Source organism: Rana temporaria, chromosome 2 (genome assembly GCF_905171775.1).
Source record: "Rana temporaria chromosome 2, aRanTem1.1, whole genome shotgun sequence".
Classification (NCBI taxonomy): Eukaryota; Metazoa; Chordata; class Amphibia; order Anura; family Ranidae; genus Rana; species Rana temporaria.
This window is the reverse complement of record NC_053490.1, coordinates 220872478-220894290: the sequence shown is the minus strand read 5'-3', so window position 1 is coordinate 220894290 and position 21813 is coordinate 220872478. Positions and strand designations below refer to the sequence as shown.

Here is a 21813-nt window from a genome sequence, read left to right as displayed (position 1 = left end):
AAAGTGAGAAACGCCCAGGCCGCTGTCACTGAAGCCGGCCCACTGAGCCATCGGTCCTCCCTGTAGTCCCAATGGCCAGTCCATCCCTGATGACAGACAATGTAGGTCATAATGCAGGGCCAGGAAGAAAAAAGGTTTTGGAAAGGATCTATAAATGCTCATCAATAGGAACCTTAAAAACAGGTGCATCATCTGCAGGGACCATTAACCATTTATAAAAGTTTTGATCAGTGCTCCACTACGTTCAGGCCTATCGGCACTGTATTGTAAGAATGACATCAGAGGGCCTGCAACAGTCGGAGCATAGGGTATGGTATGGACTAGTTTAGCAGCATGGAGTTCATTAGACTGAGTCTCTGCAGCAAAAAGAGAAGATATTGTTTCTGTGGGGGAAGACATGGGAGTACGCTTTTCGTCTCTGTGGTAAGAAATGGCAATCGGGGTTGTAATTTGTTACATATAATCTATCATAACTGAAGCAAATTCCTCTTGAGAGTGAACGGAGGATGAAGCCAGACCTGAAGGAGCTAAGGAAAACTCAGAGTGGTATATGGACTCAAGCAGAGTACAAAATTCCAGGCGGTTTTTTTCGGGCCCTTTAGAGGGTGCACCGCAGGCAGAATTCAGAGTCAATAGTGGATCGGAAGCTGTAGGAACCTTCCCACGTGTTGGGCTCTGACACGTTGTGCTACAAGGAAGGGACAATCTAGCTCAGGGTAAATGCAATGTTGTTTCTACCTATTCTAAGGGGGGTGAGTGTTCTAGTTTATTAACTTTCAGCCTCTGGATCTAGTCTTGGACTCAGATTGTTGGGTTAATATAATTCAATATGGTTACTGTATACAACATAGTGGCTGTGTAGCAAGTATTTGTTTAAGCTGTTCCTGCATGTCACTATACTTATTGCTCCTTTTCCCCCTGCCCCCCTTCTCAATCATTCTCTTCCTTCAACTTCTCCCCTTCATTATCCCTTCACCTTGCTGAAGTGAAGTAATTTACTTACTGTGGGAAGGCCCCTCCTCGTGGATAATTTTTTTTCTATGTACTTGCTAAAAATTGATGTTATGGCTTTGTCATGCTCCCGATTGAAACTCGCTGCACTACAACCGACACTGGTATTTTATCTGACATGAGGTCCTTTTATTATAGCTGTTGTGTAATGATTGTACTCATGTATCTCCTGCTACTCACATTTTTGGATACAGTATGTTTTTGTTCTATTGAACGTTCTCAATCAAAAAAGGTTATGCCTGTAAAAAAAAAAAAAAAAAGAAGAAGAAAAGTTAAACCTTAAGTACTCTCAAACCAGCTGCTGGAAACAGGAGGAATTTAGATGGGCAGGAGTGAGGAGGCAGACAGCAAAGATCACCCCTGTGTCACCTGCAACAAGGAGCAGTAGTGGGACCTTACTTGATGCTGAATTGGTAGGAACAAGAACAAGTGTGTCATTGCTCAGTCTTTCAGCATTAATCCTCTCTGAATAAAAAGACTGAAAATATAAATAAAAGGTGCCTAATAGTTAAAGTGGATGTAAACCCGATTCATGAAATTTGAGCTGAACACATATACAGTATCTGTAGAGTGTTCTCATCTCTCTCCAAAGCACTATGTCCCGTGTGTTTCTATCATGTTGTCAGCATGATACCTTCTGACAAGTTCTCCAAGACAGGAGATAAATGCAGCCTGACGTTTGTGTTGTGGGAGGTTGCTATAAATAAATTAGCACAGAGCTTGACTTTTCACAGCAGAGCTCTGCACATTACTTCCTTCCTTTGCCAAATTGGAGAGGGAGTATGTGCCTTTCCTCCAATCAGCTGTCTTGGCTGTATGCCAATAATCCACTCTCAGTGCTGCACAGTAAGAGAAAATCTGTAACACGAGCTGCACTTTCCAAAGGATATATAAAGCTGAAGATATGGATGTAAAACTTATGTAGGGAGATGCGTTTCATCTCCCACACCATTCCATCATTTGCCGCTTGGATTCCAGATTGAACTGGTAACATCAGGTCTCATCCCTGTGATGATGGATCGCAGAAAGGATGGACTCCTGATCACACATGGTAATCAAATCTCCAGAGGTTTCCATCAGTTTTCCTTTTGTTCGTCTGTCAGCTTGAGAACAGTTCTTTCGCTTGCCTAAATCTTTGTGAACGATGGTGCGCACCATGTCCTTGCTAATGCCCAATTCCTCTGCCATCAATCATAGGGTCAGTCACAGATCAAGTTCCAGCATTTGTTGCACTCGCTCGATCATCTCTGGGGTTCTGCTTGTCGACAGGCAAACCTGAAACATGGCTCATACTCAGTCGTTTCCTTCCCATCACGAAGGGATTTGTCAAACACATTTTCTGTCCATGTCTTCAGGACCGTATACTTACATTTCATGCGTCTCCATCTCCGTTTTCCCCAATTTGTAGCAGAACTCGATGTTCACTAGTTTCTCCATTGCACTGTGACCCTACCTCTCAGAGACTACGTCCGGCTGCCCACAGCGAGTTTACCCGGACGGTCACATGTACGCAACACTAGGTGTCGCTTCTCTACGCATCTCTGCATAACCATGTGTATGCGCGCACACCCTGCCTATGTTGCCGTTGAGATATTGGACCATTATGATTTTAAAAAATCTCCTGGATCTGGAAGAATCTGTACATACTACAAATCTGCCAGGACCACAAATCTTGAACCGGCAGAATTCACCACGAGCCCATGGCAGTGGTAAAGCTGAACCTATTATCTGCTTGCCGACCAGCCAGTTTTACGGCGGCAGGTCGGCTCTGCTGGGCGAGATCACGTAGATCTACGTCATCTCTCCTAGCAGCCAATAGGGGCGCGCGCGCCCCATGCTCGCTCCTGACTGCCGTGCGCGCCCGGCGGTCACAATCACCGCCGGGCACCCGCGATCGCTCGCTACAGAGCGAGAATCGGGAGCTGTGTGTGTAAGCACACAGCTCCCGGTCCTGTCAGGGGAGAAATGCCTGACCGTCTGTTCATACAATGTATGAACAGCGATCAGTCATTTCCCCTAGTGAGTCCACTTCCCCCTACAGTTAGAACACACCCAGGGAACATACTTAACCCCTTCCCCGCCCCCTAGTGTTAACACCTTCCCTGCCAGTGGCATTTTTATAGTAATCAATGCATTTTTATAGCACTGATCGCTATAAAAATGCCAATGGTCCCAAAAATGTGTCCGAAGTGTCCACCATAATGTCGCAGTACCGAAAAAAAAAACGCTGATCGCCGCCATTACTAGTAAAAAAAAATAATATTAATAAAAATGCCATAAAACTACCCCCTACTTTGTAAATGCTATAACTTTTGCGCAAACCAAACGCTTATTTAGACTTTTTTTTATGAAAAATATGTAGAAGAATACGTATCGGCCTAAACTGAGGAAATTTTTTTTTTTATATATTTTTGGGGGATATTTATTATGGTAAAAAGTAAAAAATATTATTTTTTTTCAAAATTGTCGCTATATTTTTGTTAATAGCGCAAAAATTAAAAACCGCAGAGGTGATCAAATACCACCAAAAGAAAGCTCTATTTGTGGGAAAAAAGGACGCCAATTTTGTTTGGGAGCCACGTCGCACGACCGTGCAATTGTCAGTTAAAGCGACGCAGTGCCGAATCGCAAAAAGTGCTCTGGTCTTTGACCAGCAATATGGTCCGGGGCTTAAGTGGTTAATAATTTTAAACCAATGTCATATTATCTAAAAGTTTATAAAAACACAGTGATGTCAGTAAGAGGTGGAAACCTATAATGGGCAATACAATAGAAGTTAAAAAATAGAAGGTAACTGCCATGTTTTTAAAACAAATCCAAAAGCAACTTCCTGGAATAAAAGTATTATACTTGCCTCTCTGTTGACTAGAGCTACAGATGATCATTCTGTTCAAAAGGTACAGTTTCCGGCAGAATTTGCACGCCTCTGGGTGTACTGAATTCATGGGCCACAGTTGTAGTGACTGGAACCACAGCATGCCGCACTGAACCAGGCATCAGACATTAAAGGGTCACTAAAGGAATTTTTTTTTTTAGCTAAATAGCTTCCTTTACCTTACTGCAGTCCTGGTTTCATGTCCTCATTGTTCGTTTTTGCTTTCATGTTGCTGTAAATCTCTCTCTGTTCTGGACACTTCCTGGTTGCCTGTTTCCTGATAACCACAGTACTGGGAGATTTCTCACGGTGGTCACTAATCAAGGAGCTGTGTGTAAAACGAAACTGGATTGGTGCTGAGGAGTTTTAGACAAAGTATCACTGCTCTCTATTGGCTGACTGCCCTCTAGTGGCTCTCTGTACATCAGAGAACCAGCAAACAACAGCAAAAACGAAACTACACTGCAGGCACATTATATGATTGTTTTTTTATCTATTTTTAATCATTTTTAAAAGGAATCAGTTAACTATTATGTCTCTATGTCCTGTAAACAGTCATTTCAGCTAAAAAAATGTTTTCCTTTAGTGACCCTTTAAGGTTCTTCAGCAGACTATAGCTCTTGGCGAGTTAGTAACCTGAAGAGGTTCGTGTATATTAGGTGTCCTGAACTATTAATGTGTATTTGGCCTATGGTTAATTACTAACAAAGTACTGAAGAAAGTTTAGGCAAAAATGTTTGTTTAGTACTGGACAATGCAAAGAAAGGTTCGAACCTCTGTCAGGTTTCCTTTGCCATCTGTGTCGCTACTAGGGAGATTTTCCCTCCCTTCGTGCCAGGACAAATTTCATATGTAGTTGAAGCATTAGACTTCAGACATGAGTTCTAAGTCAAAACTTAATGATAAGCAAAAAAATCATGAGGAATTTTATTCAGTTAAGGAGGCACGTCACATTATATTTGCTTGTAATTTGAAATTGTGTGGTCTTTCTTTAATGTCAGGATGTACTTTTATTTTAAAGTAATTGGCTTGGCAAGGGACTAAAACATATTTGAACGCAATATTTACTCATTCCAGGTCCATAGCAAATTTTTCTTGATAATAAGAATGCTTTAAAAATTGTACCAGATGTGTTCTTCATATTATCAATAATACCAGGAACTGCCCTATTTTTTTTATATAAGTGCCATCTCAGCAAAGAAGATAATAAAAGTAGGATATTATGCATACATCTGCTACATTTAAGGTAACGTATTAAGTAGTTTTTTCCTTCAAACATGGCTTTGGAATTTGTTCCTTTGTGATGTTTTGCTGTGGTTTCCTTTCATCTTTATGTTCACTCGGCTCCTCTCATGAATACATCCACAGTAAGCATAAATGAAACATGGGCGCAGTATGAAATTTGCATTCATTAAGACATGATGAAACACAGGGAAGAAGGAAGAGCCACAGACATGACTAGAAAAGCAAAAGGTAAAGGTGACATGGAATAAATTTAGAATAATGTGACATAAAACTACAGTGCTGTTCTGTTGGGTATGATAGCCAGTGCTAGAAGGTCATTTTGAGGTTTTATTTTATTAAAAAAATGTTTAAACAACTTATTTAATTGCAGGAGAAAGGATGTCTGCTCAACGTGTTTCTTGAATTGTGGATTAATTATTTGTTAAGGGTGAACAGACAAGTTTTACCTTGTGTCAGATCCTGCCAGTGGCTACCTAGGGATCGGTTTAGAGCACCTAGCACCCCATTATCAAATCTCAACCGGTTATAAAGCAACTAAAACAATGCTGTGCCTAACCCATTCTAGGTATATTGGAGCATGCAGTTGCCCATCTCTAGAAAAAAGAAAACCCCACACAAGGCATGTTCTACTGATTTATTGTGTGCTTTTTGAATATGAGGTTTTAATAAGGTAAGGTGTATGTTTTTTCAAGGCAGAACATGTGGGATACTCACTTACAGAGATGGGTCAAACAGCCCTCGGTTTGGTTCGCGCAAGAACTCTCGAACATTGCAAAAGTTTGGATCCGAACAATGAACCCCATTGAAGTCAATAGGAAAAGTCTCCATTTTAAAGGTTTATATGCAAATTATTGGCCATAAAAATGGTATGGGGGACATGTACTAGAGGTCGACCAATGCAGATATTTAGAAATCGTGGCGGCTGAGATGGATTATATTTATACACACACAGCTGATTTTTTTTGGACCAATATGTTAGACCAATTTCTTCCCCCCCCCCCCTTCATCTCATAAAATTTAACAGTTAAGGGGTTGTAAACCTTCATGGCTTTTCACCTTAATGCATTCTATATATAAAAAAAAAAAAAAAATCCTCAGTTTAGGCAGATACGTATTCTTCTACATATTTTTGGTTAAAAAAAAAAAAATGGATTACCAGCGATTTTTATCGTGACTGCGACATTATGGACACATCGGACACTTTCGACGCTATTTTGGGACCATTCACATCTATACCGAGATCAGTGCTATAAAAATGCACTATTACTGTATAAATGTGACTGGCAGGGAAGGGGTTAACCACTAGGGGGCTGGGAAGGTGTTAAGTGTGCCCTAGGGAGTGATTCTAACTGTGTGGGGGCGGGGCTTGCTGTGACACTACACTGATCGCTGCTCCCTATGAGAGGGAGCAGACGATTAGTGTCCTGTCACTAGGCAGAACAGGGTGATGTCTTCTTTACACTGGCCTCTCCCCGTTCTGCAGCTCTGTGACCTGTTTGCAGGACACCGGCAGACATTGAGTCTACGGGTCCCGCAGGCACGGTCTCTGCACTCACATGGCACAAAATTCAAAGAAACGTGAGAGAGAGAGAGAGAGAGAGAGAGAGAGAGAGAGAGAGAGAGAGAGAGAGAGAGAGAGAGAGAGAGAGAGAGAGAGAGAGAGAGAGAGAGAGAGAGAGAGAGAGAGAGAGAGAGAGAGAGAGAGAGAGAGAGAGAGAGAGAGAGAGAGAGAGAGAGAGAGAGAGAGAGAGATATACACACACACACACACACACACACGTTACTTTGCGCAGCCGTGCCGTTCTGCCGATGTATATGTGCAGGACATGGTCTGCAAGCAGTTAAACATAGTGCCTGGGGAGGGGTCCCTTTAGTCTGCCTGTAAAGCAACACCTCTATACTGTGTATAGAACCTGCTGCAGCAAAACGGACATGTATAAAGCAAAAAATATATAAAATGTAAATTGATTTTCCCTGCAAGCTTTCTTTATTTAGTAAACAAAGGCTTGGGGAGCCATTCTGTACGATGGGGCCACATTTTAGTGCACTCAGAACAAGAATTTGGGAATTTATTCTGGCGTCTCTTTGGCAGACTTTGGATGGAAATAAAGTTTGGCACCATAGTGGGCAAGCCCTATTTGAAGAAGCCAAATATTGGTACACTCAGGGCAAGATTAACAGTTTTGTTTTAGATAAAGTATGGTGTTTCTTTCGCAGACTTTCGATAGAAGCAACAGGTATGGAAAAAATTGGGCTTTGGGTGTTGTTGGTGCCTTCACCCTGTAACCTTCTAGAGGTAGGTAGTCTTGATGAAAGCAAGAATTGGCCTTGTGAAAAAAAAACAATCACACCCCTTTCAAACAGTTGAGGAGAAATTGGCCTTTGGGTGTTGTTGGTGCCAATCACTCTGTAACCTTCTAGAGGTAGGTAGTCTTGATGAAAGAATTAGCCTTGCTATAAAAAATAAAAAAAAATAAAAAAAAATCAGTTTCTTTTCTGGTTTACAGTTACTTAAACTGAACTGAGGTACCCACCAAATACTTCAGGTTTGGCCCTGACCATTTTGGTATCAAGGGTTTCTTAAATGATTGTATATCAAAAATTAAGTGGCTACATAATTGCTGAATTAGAGAACATGCACTGTAAGAACTATTGAATATACCAAGGTATAAAACATAAAAGCATGTTTTGTGACATAAGAACATTCTCTACGGTAGTGATTATATATATATATATATATATATATATATATATATATATATATATATATATATATATATATATATATATATAAATAATTATAATATATATATAATCTATAGTAGAGTCCGGTTAGATAATTGATATTTAGGTGTTAGTATGATGACTATAAATTATGTTCCTCCACAACAACACACCAGGCTCTCCAGAGAGTGCATTTATTTGATTTCCAATACAGAACAAAGTCCAAATTCCACAGATGATACAAATCCAACAGAGTAATTCAGAATCCTATCATTTCATATACCTGTGCCATGTTCATACAGTGCACAGGGAATATTCTCAGTGACAAGACTGACTTCCAGGATTATATCCCCTATCCACTGAATAGCTGAGCAATTTGATTGGCCGTCTTTGATCTACATCCTGTCTTTCAGAGTGACAGAGTGACCCCAGCCGGAGACGGCTTCAATCATCACCTATTCCTAATATTGCATACTAAAAAGCTTTCTCTAATATGTAATTAGATTACATATTGGCCTGAGTAATGGTTTGATGTGTAAAATAGACCCATCCTGGACCCCTGCACACTGACAATCAACAAGCCTCTTTTGATGTGTAACATGAAATTACAGGTTTGATGTGTAAAATCCTGGACTAAAATCTGGCCTGGTCAATTTTGGAGATATAGATATATATATAATTAGTATTATATATGAATATAACATCCCACATAAAACCGGACAACATATATTACAACATTTACTATAACAAGGAATATGCAACATATCTTTGTATTTTGTTTTATAGTTTAGGGATCCGGTGCCTTATGTCCTGAAAGGAAGCAGACTGGCTTTATATAGAGCAGTATCCCAGTCACTGCAATGTTCTGCTACATTACAGCACCAATGTCACTGATCAAGAACAGCTGTGCCTTCTTCTTTACTGGAGCTGACACCAGTGTTCTTTACTGGCTGGCTAAGCAGAGAGGTGCTGGCTGTCATTAACTGTTCATAAAACACTTTGCTTTATTTCCATTCTAGTGAATCGATTCGCTCATGCTGGAGGATATTATGGAGCCAAGTACATTCTTATTAAACAGCTCACCAAAGAACCTAATATTGCTGAACTATCAGCAATACTATAATAACCACTTCATGACCAGATGCTCTATACATTAGGGCTTTACAAATTTGCTTAGAATCAATTTTTTGTTCTTTTTGTTTTAACCAACAAAGCTTACAGGTGGAACATGAAACATGTTCCCGAACGTGAATTTATCCTTTAACCCCATCACAGCCAGAGGCGTTTTTTGCACCTTTTTAGAAAATAATTTTAAGCCTGAAGATTACATAACTACCCCCAAACATATTTTCTGAAAGCAGACACCCTAGGGAATAAAATTGTGGCAGGTCCAATTTTTTACATCACATATTACCGCAAAGGTCTAGGAAGCACAATATTTCAGTAAAAAAAACACATCAACAGTTAATTTTAGGGGGCACAAATACGCAATAAATTGCCCATTTTTTTTTGTAAAATATAAAAGCCGAGGTTGCACCAAGTAAATAGATACCCAACATGTCAAACCCTAAATTTGCGTGCGCCCGTGAAAAGGCGACAAACTCCAGTACCCTATATTTTCCATAGGCGATGCTTTAAAAGCTCCCTAAAAGTGATCAGTTTAGCGTTATGGAGGAAGTCTGGTGCTAGAATTATTGCACTCATTCAGGCATGCATGGCAATACGCAACACATCAAACAAATACAAGGAGATTTCAAAGCTCAAACTTACCAACCAGCCAGCTACCAACCGAATTGACCGGTCTTACAATATGCGTTAAAAACAGGGGTTTCAGGGTTAGTCAGAAGTCAGGGTTAAGGAGGGACTACAGAAAACAGGGTGCCTTGATGGGGACTGTAGCTTACGCATTTATTTGCAAATGTGTGCTGACTGAACCCCTGTTCTTAATGCATATTGTTAGACAGGTCAATTTGGTTTGTCGCTGACTGGTTGGTAAATTTGAACTTGGAAATCTCCTTGTATTTATTTGACATGCGTCGCCCTTCCAGAGCTCCTTGCTGCAATAGACCAGTTATATGAAGGGGTAGTGGCCACTTTGATATGCAACATGTATATCACAATTAACGTTTTCAGGCGTAGGCGCCCGTCGCATGCATTTTTGTTTGTATGTGCGTATATGTGAGTGGGGGGGGGGGCTTAAAACATTTTTTGAGGGGGGATTTTATGTGCTGGGTGTAAATTTACAATTGAAAATTTTTTTTTTTTTTTTTTACTTTACATCACATAGGGGACAAAAAGTCCCCTATGTGATTATTGTTTTTAATCTATTAATGCTTTAATAGAATAAAGTGGGGGTTGGTGCTGTGCTATTCCCAATGAATATAGTGTCACTAAGGCCAATACAGAAAAACACAGCTAATACAGAAAAGCTCATATATAGAAGTGCAAGAGAACATACGGTACATGCTAATCTAATAAATATGAGCTAGAGACGGTACAAAACAATGTAGTGGTATAAAGTGCAACATGCATAGACAATGAAGAATGTACACTGGGTACAGACAGTGCAATCTTACAAAGTAAAGTGCAAAATCAGCAAATGAGCCGTGCAAACTTGCAAAAATGAATATGCAAACAACCGCAATGAAGTGTACAAAATAGTGCAAGCACAATAAATGTGGCAAATACTACAATACGAGCTGGTGCCAACTGAAATTCTGATGTATACAGTCCAATCAAGTCCAGAGTGAAAATGCTATCAAGCTGTGATCAAACAGCAATAGATCATTCCTTTTTCTGTGCAGTTAAGCGTCCCAGTGTGCAGATAACAAAACAAGGTGCTGGAGAGATATAGATCTCTTCTTCATGCAGAAATACACTCTAGTGAGAGAGTGGCCTCTTACCTTGCAATAATGAGACAACCGCATATAATATAAGCCTGGGGTGGCCGTTCTTCCCTTATGCTCCTGGACCAGTAGGGTCTGTAAAAGGGGATTCCAGATTGAAAAACGTACTATCAATGGGTAATTTATTATTAAAACAGTTAAAGGGTACTCACAAAGTATAAAGGTTCTCTTTAATGAGACATTCAGGGTCTAAGGCTTGGTTCACATCTATGCAGTTTGCTTTTGATCCATTTTTGCAGTGCCTTTTGCGCTTCTGAACATTGATACATTTTGCAGTTTTTATTTTTGTCAAATTTGCGGTTTGGCAGATTAAAAAAAGGCAAATTGTGGTAAAAAATTACTACATGCTTTTCTGGAGCTTCTCCATTGAAGTCTGTTGAACCAAAAAAGCACATATTTTGCATTTAAAAAGAGGCGCAAAAAAACCACACAATTTCTTGTCCCTATGGCGACTTGGCGCCTGTTTTTTTTTTGAGCCCTGCTATACAGCAATACAAAATTTATTATTTTCTTCTCTTATTTTTCAATAGTAAGTGCCAGTATGCATTTAGGAGAACAGAGCATGCTTTGGTTTGGTAGCCGAGTGAATACATATAGCATTATTTTTTATATTTTTAATAGAACCAGTTTTGTCTAGCCTTATTCATGGATTTAAACAATCATAATTGCACAGTTTGTGGCTGCTTCAGGTTGAATCAGGGGTGAAAGTTTACCTTAGGAATGGTTATTGCCATCCTGTTAAGTGTCTGCAATTGCTTAATGTCTCCCAGTTTCTAAGAGCGCAGCATGTAAGGTTACACAGTCAACGGTTGTTGCAACGGTCACAGTTAAAGTGACCTTTTAGCTCAAATAATATAAAATTGAGAGCAAAATATAAATCTTTCAGTATTTGTGATAAAACCCGCACATTTTAAATCATTAAAAAAAATGAATACTCTAGTCGTCCCCAGACTACAACTCACAGGCCGGTTAATGGCACAGTGGTAGGAGTAAAGTGGCCCTGGATGCTGCCAAGGCTTTTGACAGTCTGGAATGGGATTACTTATGGAAGGTCTTAGAGAAATTTGGGTTTGGCCCCAGGCTCATTAGCTGGGTGAAGCTGTTGTACAATCAGCCAAGAGCAAAAATTAAAATCAATAACGAATTCTCAGAAATTTTCCAACTAGAGAGAGGAACGCGACAACGCTGTCCCCTTTACCCCCTGCTCTTTACTCTAGCTATGGAACCATTAGCCATTAAAATTAGAAAAACAGAAGATATACAGGGGTTACGCAGACAGACTATGGAGGATAAGATCGCACTGTTCGCGGACAATGTCCTCTTTTTTTTGGTAGACGTCGAAACCTTGTTAAAAAAAGTGATCAAAACGGTGGGCGACTTTGGGCTATGCTCCGGGTTGGTTATCAATTGGGAAAAGTCAGCACTATTGCCAATTGACCCTCTTGGTGTCCAGATACCTCATGGAATTCCTCAGTTAAAGAAATATCTTGGGATATGGATCACGAGGATCACCAATAGTTTTGTCCAAGACAACTTAATTCCTCTTTTGTCCAAATGAGAACATAAAAGAGACATTTGGTGTAGACTCCCATTATCCATAGCGGGGAGATGTAATCTAATAAAGATGGTATGGTTGCCCCAGTTACTTTATATCCACCATAACTCCCCAATCTGGATAGACCAAAAATGGTTTAAAAGAATAGAATCCCTCTTCAGAGAGTTAATTTGGAAGAAGGGACAAGCCAGGATTTGTCTCCAGACCATGCAGTTACCAGCTAAAGAGGGGGGTATGGCAGTCCCACACCCGAAAACATACTTTTTAGCCTCACAATTACAACATCTTGCGAACTGCGGAGTGGAGGGGGGAATTCCGGCAGATTGATGCTAACAGGGGCACCGCATAGGACAATAGTGGAGGCACTCGAGGCTGACTCGTTTATGCATAAATGTGCGACTATAAAAAACTCACCCGTAAAGTGTGGCAAACAACAAAAGCACAGGGGGAATAACAACTTTTGCCCCTCTCTGGTGTAATCAAAACTTAAGGGAATTAAAAGAAATTGAGAGATCTAAAGAATGGGAGAGACAAGGTATAAGCCGCTTAATTCAATTGTATGATGGAGAACACATGAAATCCTTCTCAGACTTACGACAGGAATTTAATATAGCAAATAATACATTTTACAAATACCTCCAGATTCGACACGCCATCCAAGACCAGTCTGGGTCACAACCAATTATATGGTCCCCTGTCCCTACCTTCCTTAAAATAACTTCTTCAAATACAACGAAAGGCCTGATCTCCGAGCTGTACTCCAGAATAGGAGCTAAAACAATAAGTAGGGCAGGCCCCATCAAGAGTAGAATAGGATGAGAAAGACGTAGGTCAAATGACTATGGAACAGTGGAGTGCGATCTTGAGGAGGGGGGTACTGGTCTCGATCTCTCCATCTCAGAAAGTATCACACCCGTTCCTCTTGCACAGAGTATACTACACCCCTAGGAGGAAGTTTAATCTCGAGTGGAGACGCACTGACGAATGTCTAAGGTGCAGATCGTCAGGCAATCTCATCCATGTGCTATGGAAATGCCCAAAGCTATTTAGATACTGGGAGGAGGTGGTAGATACAATAAATAAAACTTTTAAAACCAAGTTAGAAGCTGAGTCCAAGACATGCCTATTAGGCAGTATAGAGGAAAATAGAGTGCCAGTTGGCTCCCTCGAGGTGGTGCTGAGATGCCTCTTCCAGGCAAGAAAGTTAATTGCGTGGAGGTGGCAGGCCCAGACGCCACCCACTACCAAGTCTTGGGTTGAAATCATTAACTCAATGAGAGAGAGAGAGAGAGAGAGAGAGAGAGAGAGAGAGAGAGAGAGAGAGAGAGAGAGAGAGAGAGAGAGAGAGAGAGAGAGACTCACCAGACAGGGCAATTATAGAACGTTTGTGAGGATGTGGAAACCTTGGCTAGACGAAACAGGATGTCCTATATAAGAAGATGGTAGTCGGCCCTCAAATCTAGCACATATCTCAACACATTATTGCTTTCTAGGGAAGAGATAATAAACAAAGCACATCAACTTCAAAAACTGGTTTATGGTGAGCGGGAAGGGAGGGGGGTTGGGAGGAAACGAGAGAAGACAATTTGGAACTGAGAGGTTTTTCACTTTTCACAATGTTATAAAGAAAAGAAAGGGGAAGAAATGAAAAGGGGGAAAAAAGAGAAAAAAAAATAACTATGGTTATAGTACATTGGTGTACTGTTTTTTTTTTTACCCTTGATATGTAAACAACAATAAAAAGTTATGTGATTAAAAAAAAAAAAAAGGGAGTAAAGTGGCTGTTTCTATGAGAATTTCTTATTAAATTATCTCTGGTAATGCACTTCCATTTCTGTTTTTCTTGTAGTTCCTTTCGGATTACCCCATTTGAGGAAGGCAGCATCCACCTAGTTCTGGGATACCATATATACCTTTCACACCACCATTTTATCTGACATCTGTTACTTCTCACCTTGGTAGACCTATTAGCGCTGGAAGTGACTGTTTTTTGTATCGCTAGGGGTATTTAATTTTTACTGACAACACTAGGATATTAAAGGAGAAGTACAGCCAAAGGTTGTTGCAGTTCATTCTGCACTCCTGTGACCCATGTTCAGCAGTGGGCTAAAGCCCGCTGTTGGCTGACATCACAGAGCCGGTCCAGGCTCGGGAAAGACCGCAACTATATGGTTGCGATCTGCCCACAAGCCTGGACTAACACCCGGCTGGGCCACTCCCACCACCTCCACAGTCCAGCGTTCCAGTGAGCATGAGGGGACTCAGCAGAGAGCCAGTGATTGATAGACTGAGAACCGAGCGGTAGGCGGTGTTTGAGCCCTCAGTTCTCAGGGTTCAAGATGCAGCGTCAGTTTGATGATGCATCCAGCTAGGCAAGTAGGATTCTTTAAAAAAAAAAAAAAAAAAAAAAATTATTCCCATACTTCTCTTTTAATTAATGCCACAGATGTAGGGCATCTCCACAAACCTCTGACATTGGGGAATATTTTTTACTCCTAGATGCCACAGTCTGGTCCCCAAACAGTGTGACAAGACTGTAAACTGGTCCTTGGTTTAAATAATTGTAGACCCCTGAAAGACACCAATCTAAGTTGAAAAATTTAACCAGGAGATGCATTTGGGGTGTGAAGCCTACCATTTAGACACAGCTTTTGCACAGTCTACTTTATGCTCTTTATGCTCTCTAGTGGAAGAACCCCCTTATGATAAAAAGAGCTATTCCCATAACACATCTACTGCAGTCATTTAAAAAATCAGCATTTATAGGTTTCTCTGACCAACAAATCAGAATCAAACCTGCTTAAAAAATGTGAACATAATGGGTGACAGAAATCTAAAGAGAAAAACAAAGCACAGGTTTCAGAAAGTACACTACCAGAGACTAATGCCGCGTACATGCGATCATTTTTCATCATGAAAAGAAAAAAAAAAAAAAAAACGACGTTTTTCCAACTTCATCATTAAAACGACGTTGCCTACACACCATCGTTTTGAAAAAATGATCTAGCAAAGCGCGGTGACGTACAACACGTACGACGGCACTATAAAGGGGAAGTTCCATTCGCCTTGGGGCTGCTTTAGCCGATTCTGTGTTAGTAAAAGACGATTCGCGCTTTTCTGTCTGTTACAGCGTGATGAATGTGCTTACTCCATTATGAACGGTAGTTTTACCAGAACGAGCACTTCCGTCTCATAACTTGCTTCTGAGCATGCGCAGGTTTTTTACGTCATTTTAGCCCACACATGATCATTTTTTACAACCCGAAAAACGACAGTTTAAAACGACGTTAAAAAATGCAGCATGTTCGAATTTTTTTTTGTCATTTTTCAGAACCTGAAAAATGATGTGTATCCCACACACGATCATTTTAAATGACCTTTGAAAAACAACGTTTTTTGCATGATGAAAAATTATCGTGTGTATGCGGCATAAGTGTTTTCTGTAATTTGGCTGCAGTTGATTATTCAGAAAACAGATTAAAGCAAACTGACTGAACATTTTGATTTTAGCGCAGTTACAAAGCTGCTGGATTGCTCACCAATTGCTTTAGCAGAATCAGTATGCATCTGTTAACTGCACACAGTGAGAGAAAAGTTACCAGCACACTACATATCTCCGAAAATTGGATCCAAAGCTTTATTCAGCAATCAAATGCCTAATGAATAGGTCCTGTGAGGCTAAAAACGTTGCTTCTGCTTGAATGATGATATAGCAAAATAAAGCTTTGGACCCATTTTTAGATATCTGTGGTGTGCTAATTACATTCTCTCAGCCGGTGATCATTGCAGCACCCCCTTAGATACACAGCCATTTCTGCAGGAACAAGTGCATTGGGAATAGATTGTTGTTAAACACACACACACACACACACACACAGAGATATACTAGGCTACTTGCTAGGCTATTTGTGGCTTCAACATTTTCTGAGCAACCTGACCTGGTACAAGCATGCAAATCACAAACGTCAGTATGCAGTCAGGACTCTGACTTACTCTGCATAATAATTTCAGGTCATCAACTGAGAAAGTAATAAAGACAGTGAATCGGAATGACAACCAGGGGCCTAATATATTTAGAAGTAGAGGTCAGCAACGGCAGCCTCCATACATCCTCAAAGCAGGTTTTCTGTAAATAGAATCTGTCACTTTGGCAATTCATAGCAAAGTGACAGATTCTCTTAACAGAATACCCCCCCCCTTCCTCACCCACCAATTCTTACCTATCCCACACTTCTTCACTGGCATGCTAAATAGTGAAAGCATAGATGTTTAACTTGTGCATGCACCTGCTGTTTACAGAGAGAGGTGCAAAAAAAAACCACAGTGACAGTTGCAGCCAGCAGGCTTGTTTGTAAGCAAACTGCATGCGATTACTACACGTGGTCACTGTAATCTCAACAGAGAACCACACTGAATGGATCCAGCCCACTAGGTAAAAATGGACAGCAGTCATTGACGGCAGGCGCAGAACTAGCAGTGTGCATTAAGGTTGTCTTTGCACACGGCACTATACTTTGTTAATCTACAGACATTGAGGGGGGTTCAAACAAGTTAACTTCAACATTTAAACTATCATTACCAGAAAAAAAACAAATACAGTGACCATCAGCACCCTGTTATAGAATCCATTTGCTGTTGAAGGTAAAGTGCACTTTAAAATGTAAATTTGACCAAAATTCATCATGATGGAGGTCTTTTCTCACAAAGTCAAAAGGTAGGGAAAGTTTGATATTCTTTTATTATAGACATATATCATTTGTAACATTTATGATCCTGTCTCATTTTTTACAGTCTTTTGAAGCACTGCTTAAAATCTTGTACAATAAAAAGATAAACATTAACCTTTTACTAACCTACAGAATATGTAGTATGTAAACTACAAGCATTGGAATGTATAGCGGAACCACTGAAACAAAGAAAAACATTTGAAACCATAAATAAAAAATGCACACACAATATGTTAACAACAGTCCGTTAATTACTGAAGTAGGGATGTTTTTCTGAACCCAAACATTTAAACGCATCACAGGAACAGTTGTGTCATTTTCCCAAGACTTTCCCGATGTTCTCAAATCAACACCTTTGAATACGGGACAGGTAAATGGTATGAAAGGCCAGTGACAGAGAAGGAATTCATGAACATCCTTCAAAAGTGAAATGATGTTCACATGACAAATGTAAACAAATAATTAGTTGGAATCAGTATATAAAGGATATTATGTAAACCTCTTCAGCGACAAACGAGAATGAATGTACCACTGACGTTTTACTGACATTTACCTTCTCCTGTTGAGGCAAAGATCACACAACTGGCGCAAAGAACAATTAAAACAAGGTCCCAACAGCAAAGCTAAACTACAGTATTTCTGATTATCGAAAATTTTACTCCAATTTAAGAATAAATAAAAGTGGGAAAATTAACACATTAAACCAAGATTGACCTAGTCTTAGCTTGATATTTGTGGACTACAAGCTTTAAGGCACAACAGAACTCATATTCTTTGCAAAACAATTCTTCGTTCAACGGTCTGTGGTTCAATATACAAACCAGCTAAATGGCATCTGTTGACCAATAAATGAAGTGCACAAGCTCTCCCAGCAGAGCTCCAGCAATCTTATTGAAGCCTCTTCTTTGATAACCCTCTATTAAATATACATAAACAGTCTGATAATGCAGTGCACATTTTCAGAAAGAGTTTCCAGTTAGCTTCATTAAAGCTGAACTCCAGGTACAGTTTGCATTGTATGGAAAATATAATACATATTCCATACCCGTTGGATGCCTGTGGAAGCAAAAAATCACCGTAGTAGATGTGGTTACAACAGTGATTTTTGCAGTCTTCTGGTGCCATGCTGCGTGACTGCCCTGCTGGATGGGCAACATTTAGGGAAGGTGCCTTGCATTTTTTTTCCCCAATGAACACAAAGTGTTTACCGAATGAATGAGGTGGAGATCATGAAGTCACCACCCAACATCTCCAACTTCTAGAGCTCAGCTTCAACCAACATAATGGCCCAAATTTAGGAGAGACAGGGTCAGATTTCTGGAAATGAGCAACATATTTTATGTCTCTGGATGAACATGACCAATTGGTGTACCATAGGAAGGCAGGCATTTAAATGACTCAAGCCATTTAAGAGGCTTGTTTACTCATGAATGTTTTCAACAATATAAACTCTTTAGATCTATCACTTCTGTTATTAAATAAAAATAAACTACCCATAATGTAAAACACAACTCTGAAATATTGGGGGTCGTTTTAAAATATTTCTAGGACAGATGTGTAGGAGAACCGGCACAGTTTAGTAAACATAGTAAACTGATGCATAAGATGCTGAGTAGTGATGAACTAGGATATGGACAATGCCATTGACCAAATGGACATAATAGGTCAATGATGTAACCAGCATCCTCATTTTTTTGTTACATGTGGCTTCAGGGGGTAGGGGGAATTACCCACATGTGGCTTCAGGGGGTGGGGGAATTACCCACATGTGGCTTCAGGGGGTGGGGGAATTACCCACATGTGGCTTCAGGGGGTGGGGGAATTACCCACATGTGGCTTCAGGGGGTGGGGGGAATTACCCAGCTGCAGCTTTTTTAGGCCGGCGGTGTTGTGCGACAGTTTCCTAAAGGCGCTGAGGGAATGTAAGCAGTTAACATTAAAAAAAACATGTAGGGTATCCTTATCAGCTGATTCAACAATGCTTTAAAATTAATGGGATACTGAGGGCCAAAAAAGGCACAATAGGGGCAATAAAACTAAGGAATTCCTTGAATTATACAATGTTTTCTTTGTTCAATCAGTGGGTTGAATGAAAAAACGGTTTTGTTTTCCCCGTTGCACATCTTCTGAGCTATTGTATACTGACAGCAGGGAGACTTTCCCGCCATCAGAATACACTGATCAGTGTTGCAGGCCTGCAGCACTGATTTAGCGAGGAAAAAAATCGACAGGGTGGTTGTACAGAATTTTATCAGTAGATCAACTTCTGTACAACCTCCCTGCCCATACATGGATTGAATTTCCTGGCATGACTGGCAGATTTTCGATCTATGGCCGGCTTAGGTATGTCTAAACTACAACATTGTTTTTTTGTTTTTTTTTAAGCTTACTACTAGGCAAAAAGCTAAACAGTCAGCATACATACATATATGAGAGCTGTGTATTTGCCATTAAATGTGTAATTTTGATAAGCCAATTCTGAGATTTACACAGCTTTGCAGTCAGCTCAGCAGCCAGTCTGATAATGTGACTTTTCTCTACTGTAGTCACGCAGTACAGCTACCTACTCTCACCAAGTAAATGGACAGTGAAGGAGCAACAGTGATGAGTTCACTATCTGCCCTCTTCTCCTGCCAGTATGTTCCTTTAACAGAATGTGCTGTTGGCACACCTGATCAGCTCCTAGTGCTTGCCCCTTCATCTCACAGTGTGAGTGCTACTGTACATGGAATTACAAAGAAAAATTCAGCTATTTAAACATTTAAAATTTAAATGAATACATAACTGAACTAATTGGCTGATTTTTATATCGGCCGAAGTTCAGCTTTAAAAGCAGTCTTATTGTTTTATTATACTGTCCTATGCATGTAAACAGAATGCCTCAGAAATGTAAACTGCCCTTGTGAAAGCATATGAAGTCAGACCCCAGAGTGGTATTACATTATGATGAATTACTGATGACATACTTGGCAGTTCTGGCCATGTTTAGCTGTCCATAGGTACCTTAATGCCAATATATTATGTTATTGATTAAAAGTTTTAAGATTGGCGTGTTTTTTGAAATTTGCTGAAAAGACAATCACAGGAAAGTATTGTTTTCTTTAGAAATCTTATAGCTTTAACCTAAATAAAATTAACTGAACAGATTTTTTTTTCAAATATGTTTGAAGCCCTCCAAATAACCATTACACCGGCCACTGAAATACTGCACTATAAAACACTATAAAGTAAAAAAGAAAAGTTAACAGAATTCCCATGGGAAACAGAACAAACTCCATCCATACAACGTCTGTAACATAGCCCCATGTGGGGAATTCTAAAACACAAGAGAGAGTTTAGCTTTTAGTTATAGCAACCAATCAGGTGTATCTAACATGCACTGGAAATATCATACATGGGATCTGTTTGTTATACACCCTCACCTTTGCGCAAACTTTTTAGTGTTATTTTTTTTTTTTTATAATAAATAAGCCACAATGACAAGCATACAGTAACTCACATCACTTAGATTGCACATCCATGCCACATTGTAAACACAAGAAAAATAGGGTTATATTGTAGCATTAGTCCTGGTTAGTGCCGACGCTAGGTGAAAGTATTTTGGGCTTAGAAAAACCCAAGTGAAAAAGAATAGAGTTCAGGTTTATAACAAGAAAGGCGTGGTCTGGGTTGGCTGTCCTCTGCATTTCTTGGATCACTTGAGGGATGTTAAAGGTGTCAAAAAACTTTTTATTACTCCTAAAAAAAAAAAGAAAAAAAAAAATATGTCAGTGGCTTCGTGATTGTGAACTAAAGTAAAAATGATCTACTTTCTACAACAAACTGGGGTAGTTTCTTTCCTTAAATAGAAACCTTATTCCCCCTTTCTCCCCCCAGCCCACCTTACCTTTTATGCTGGGTTGAATTCAAAACACACACTTACCAGCCCAGTGGACTGTTGAGGTGTGTCCCACATTTTGGTTCTCTTCATCTGGATGCCTCTTCCAGGTTTAGACAGCCCATGCCCTAAGATGCGGAAGCTCTACCCCTGGCTGCTCTGTGAATGGGCTTCCACAGCATCTTAGGATATGTCTTGGGGGCTGCTGGAGCAGGACACATAATTCTGGCCTAGGCCGGAATAGTGCTGGGGTAAAAAAAAAAAAAAAAAAAAAGGGGGACCCCGCAAAAAAAAAAACCTTTTATTGCGGTGGGGGAGGGTAAAAGGGTGCTACAACACTGGCTACACATAAATGCCAAGGACCGGCTTACTGATCGTGACAATTGTGGACCATGCCTGAGCAACGTACTGTATACTAGGAAGGCTGCTGGAAGTCTGTACCAGGTGTGCATGTGATAAAATGACAGCTATCACCCCATAACAGAAAGTTCCTGGACAAGGACATTTATGGCAGAGCAATAGAAAGTATTTTAATCAGCTTCAGATTTAAAACTATTTTTGAAATTCCGTTAACATGCTAAAGCGTATAACAGAATGACCCATGACACCCAGAGACTTTTGGAAGATGGGGGGGTACTCCTGTGCCAGAGTCACTAATGACTCGTGTCTAGGGTCACCATGTGCCCCTTTTAGGCATAGGGTGACTGGAAAATAATTATAAATTACATGAGATGTGACTGATAACTGATAATTCATATTGCAGGATATCTTGATATATTCAAGTGATTTCATGCTGACCCACAACCGGTCAATAATGACTCATTCCTCTGTGTAGCACAGGCTGTTGAGATGGTAATTGAGTCTGGACTGGGATGAGGTGGATTTGAGCTTGG

General features: G+C 40.1%; 1 protein-coding gene across 2 annotated transcripts in view; it reads right to left on the bottom strand.

The window, feature by feature from the left end:
* Positions 1–17835: 17835 nt before the first annotated feature.
* The window catches only part of CCDC138 (coiled-coil domain containing 138), a 74026-nt gene continuing 70048 nt past the window's right edge, over positions 17836–21813 (bottom strand). For both annotated transcript variants that reach the window (XM_040336473.1, XM_040336472.1), the window contains exon 15: positions 17836–20781. In XM_040336473.1, coding sequence (XP_040192407.1) covers positions 20607–20781 — 175 coding nt within the window. In that variant the 3' untranslated portion in view covers positions 17836–20606. The remainder of the gene's footprint in view (positions 20782–21813) is intronic.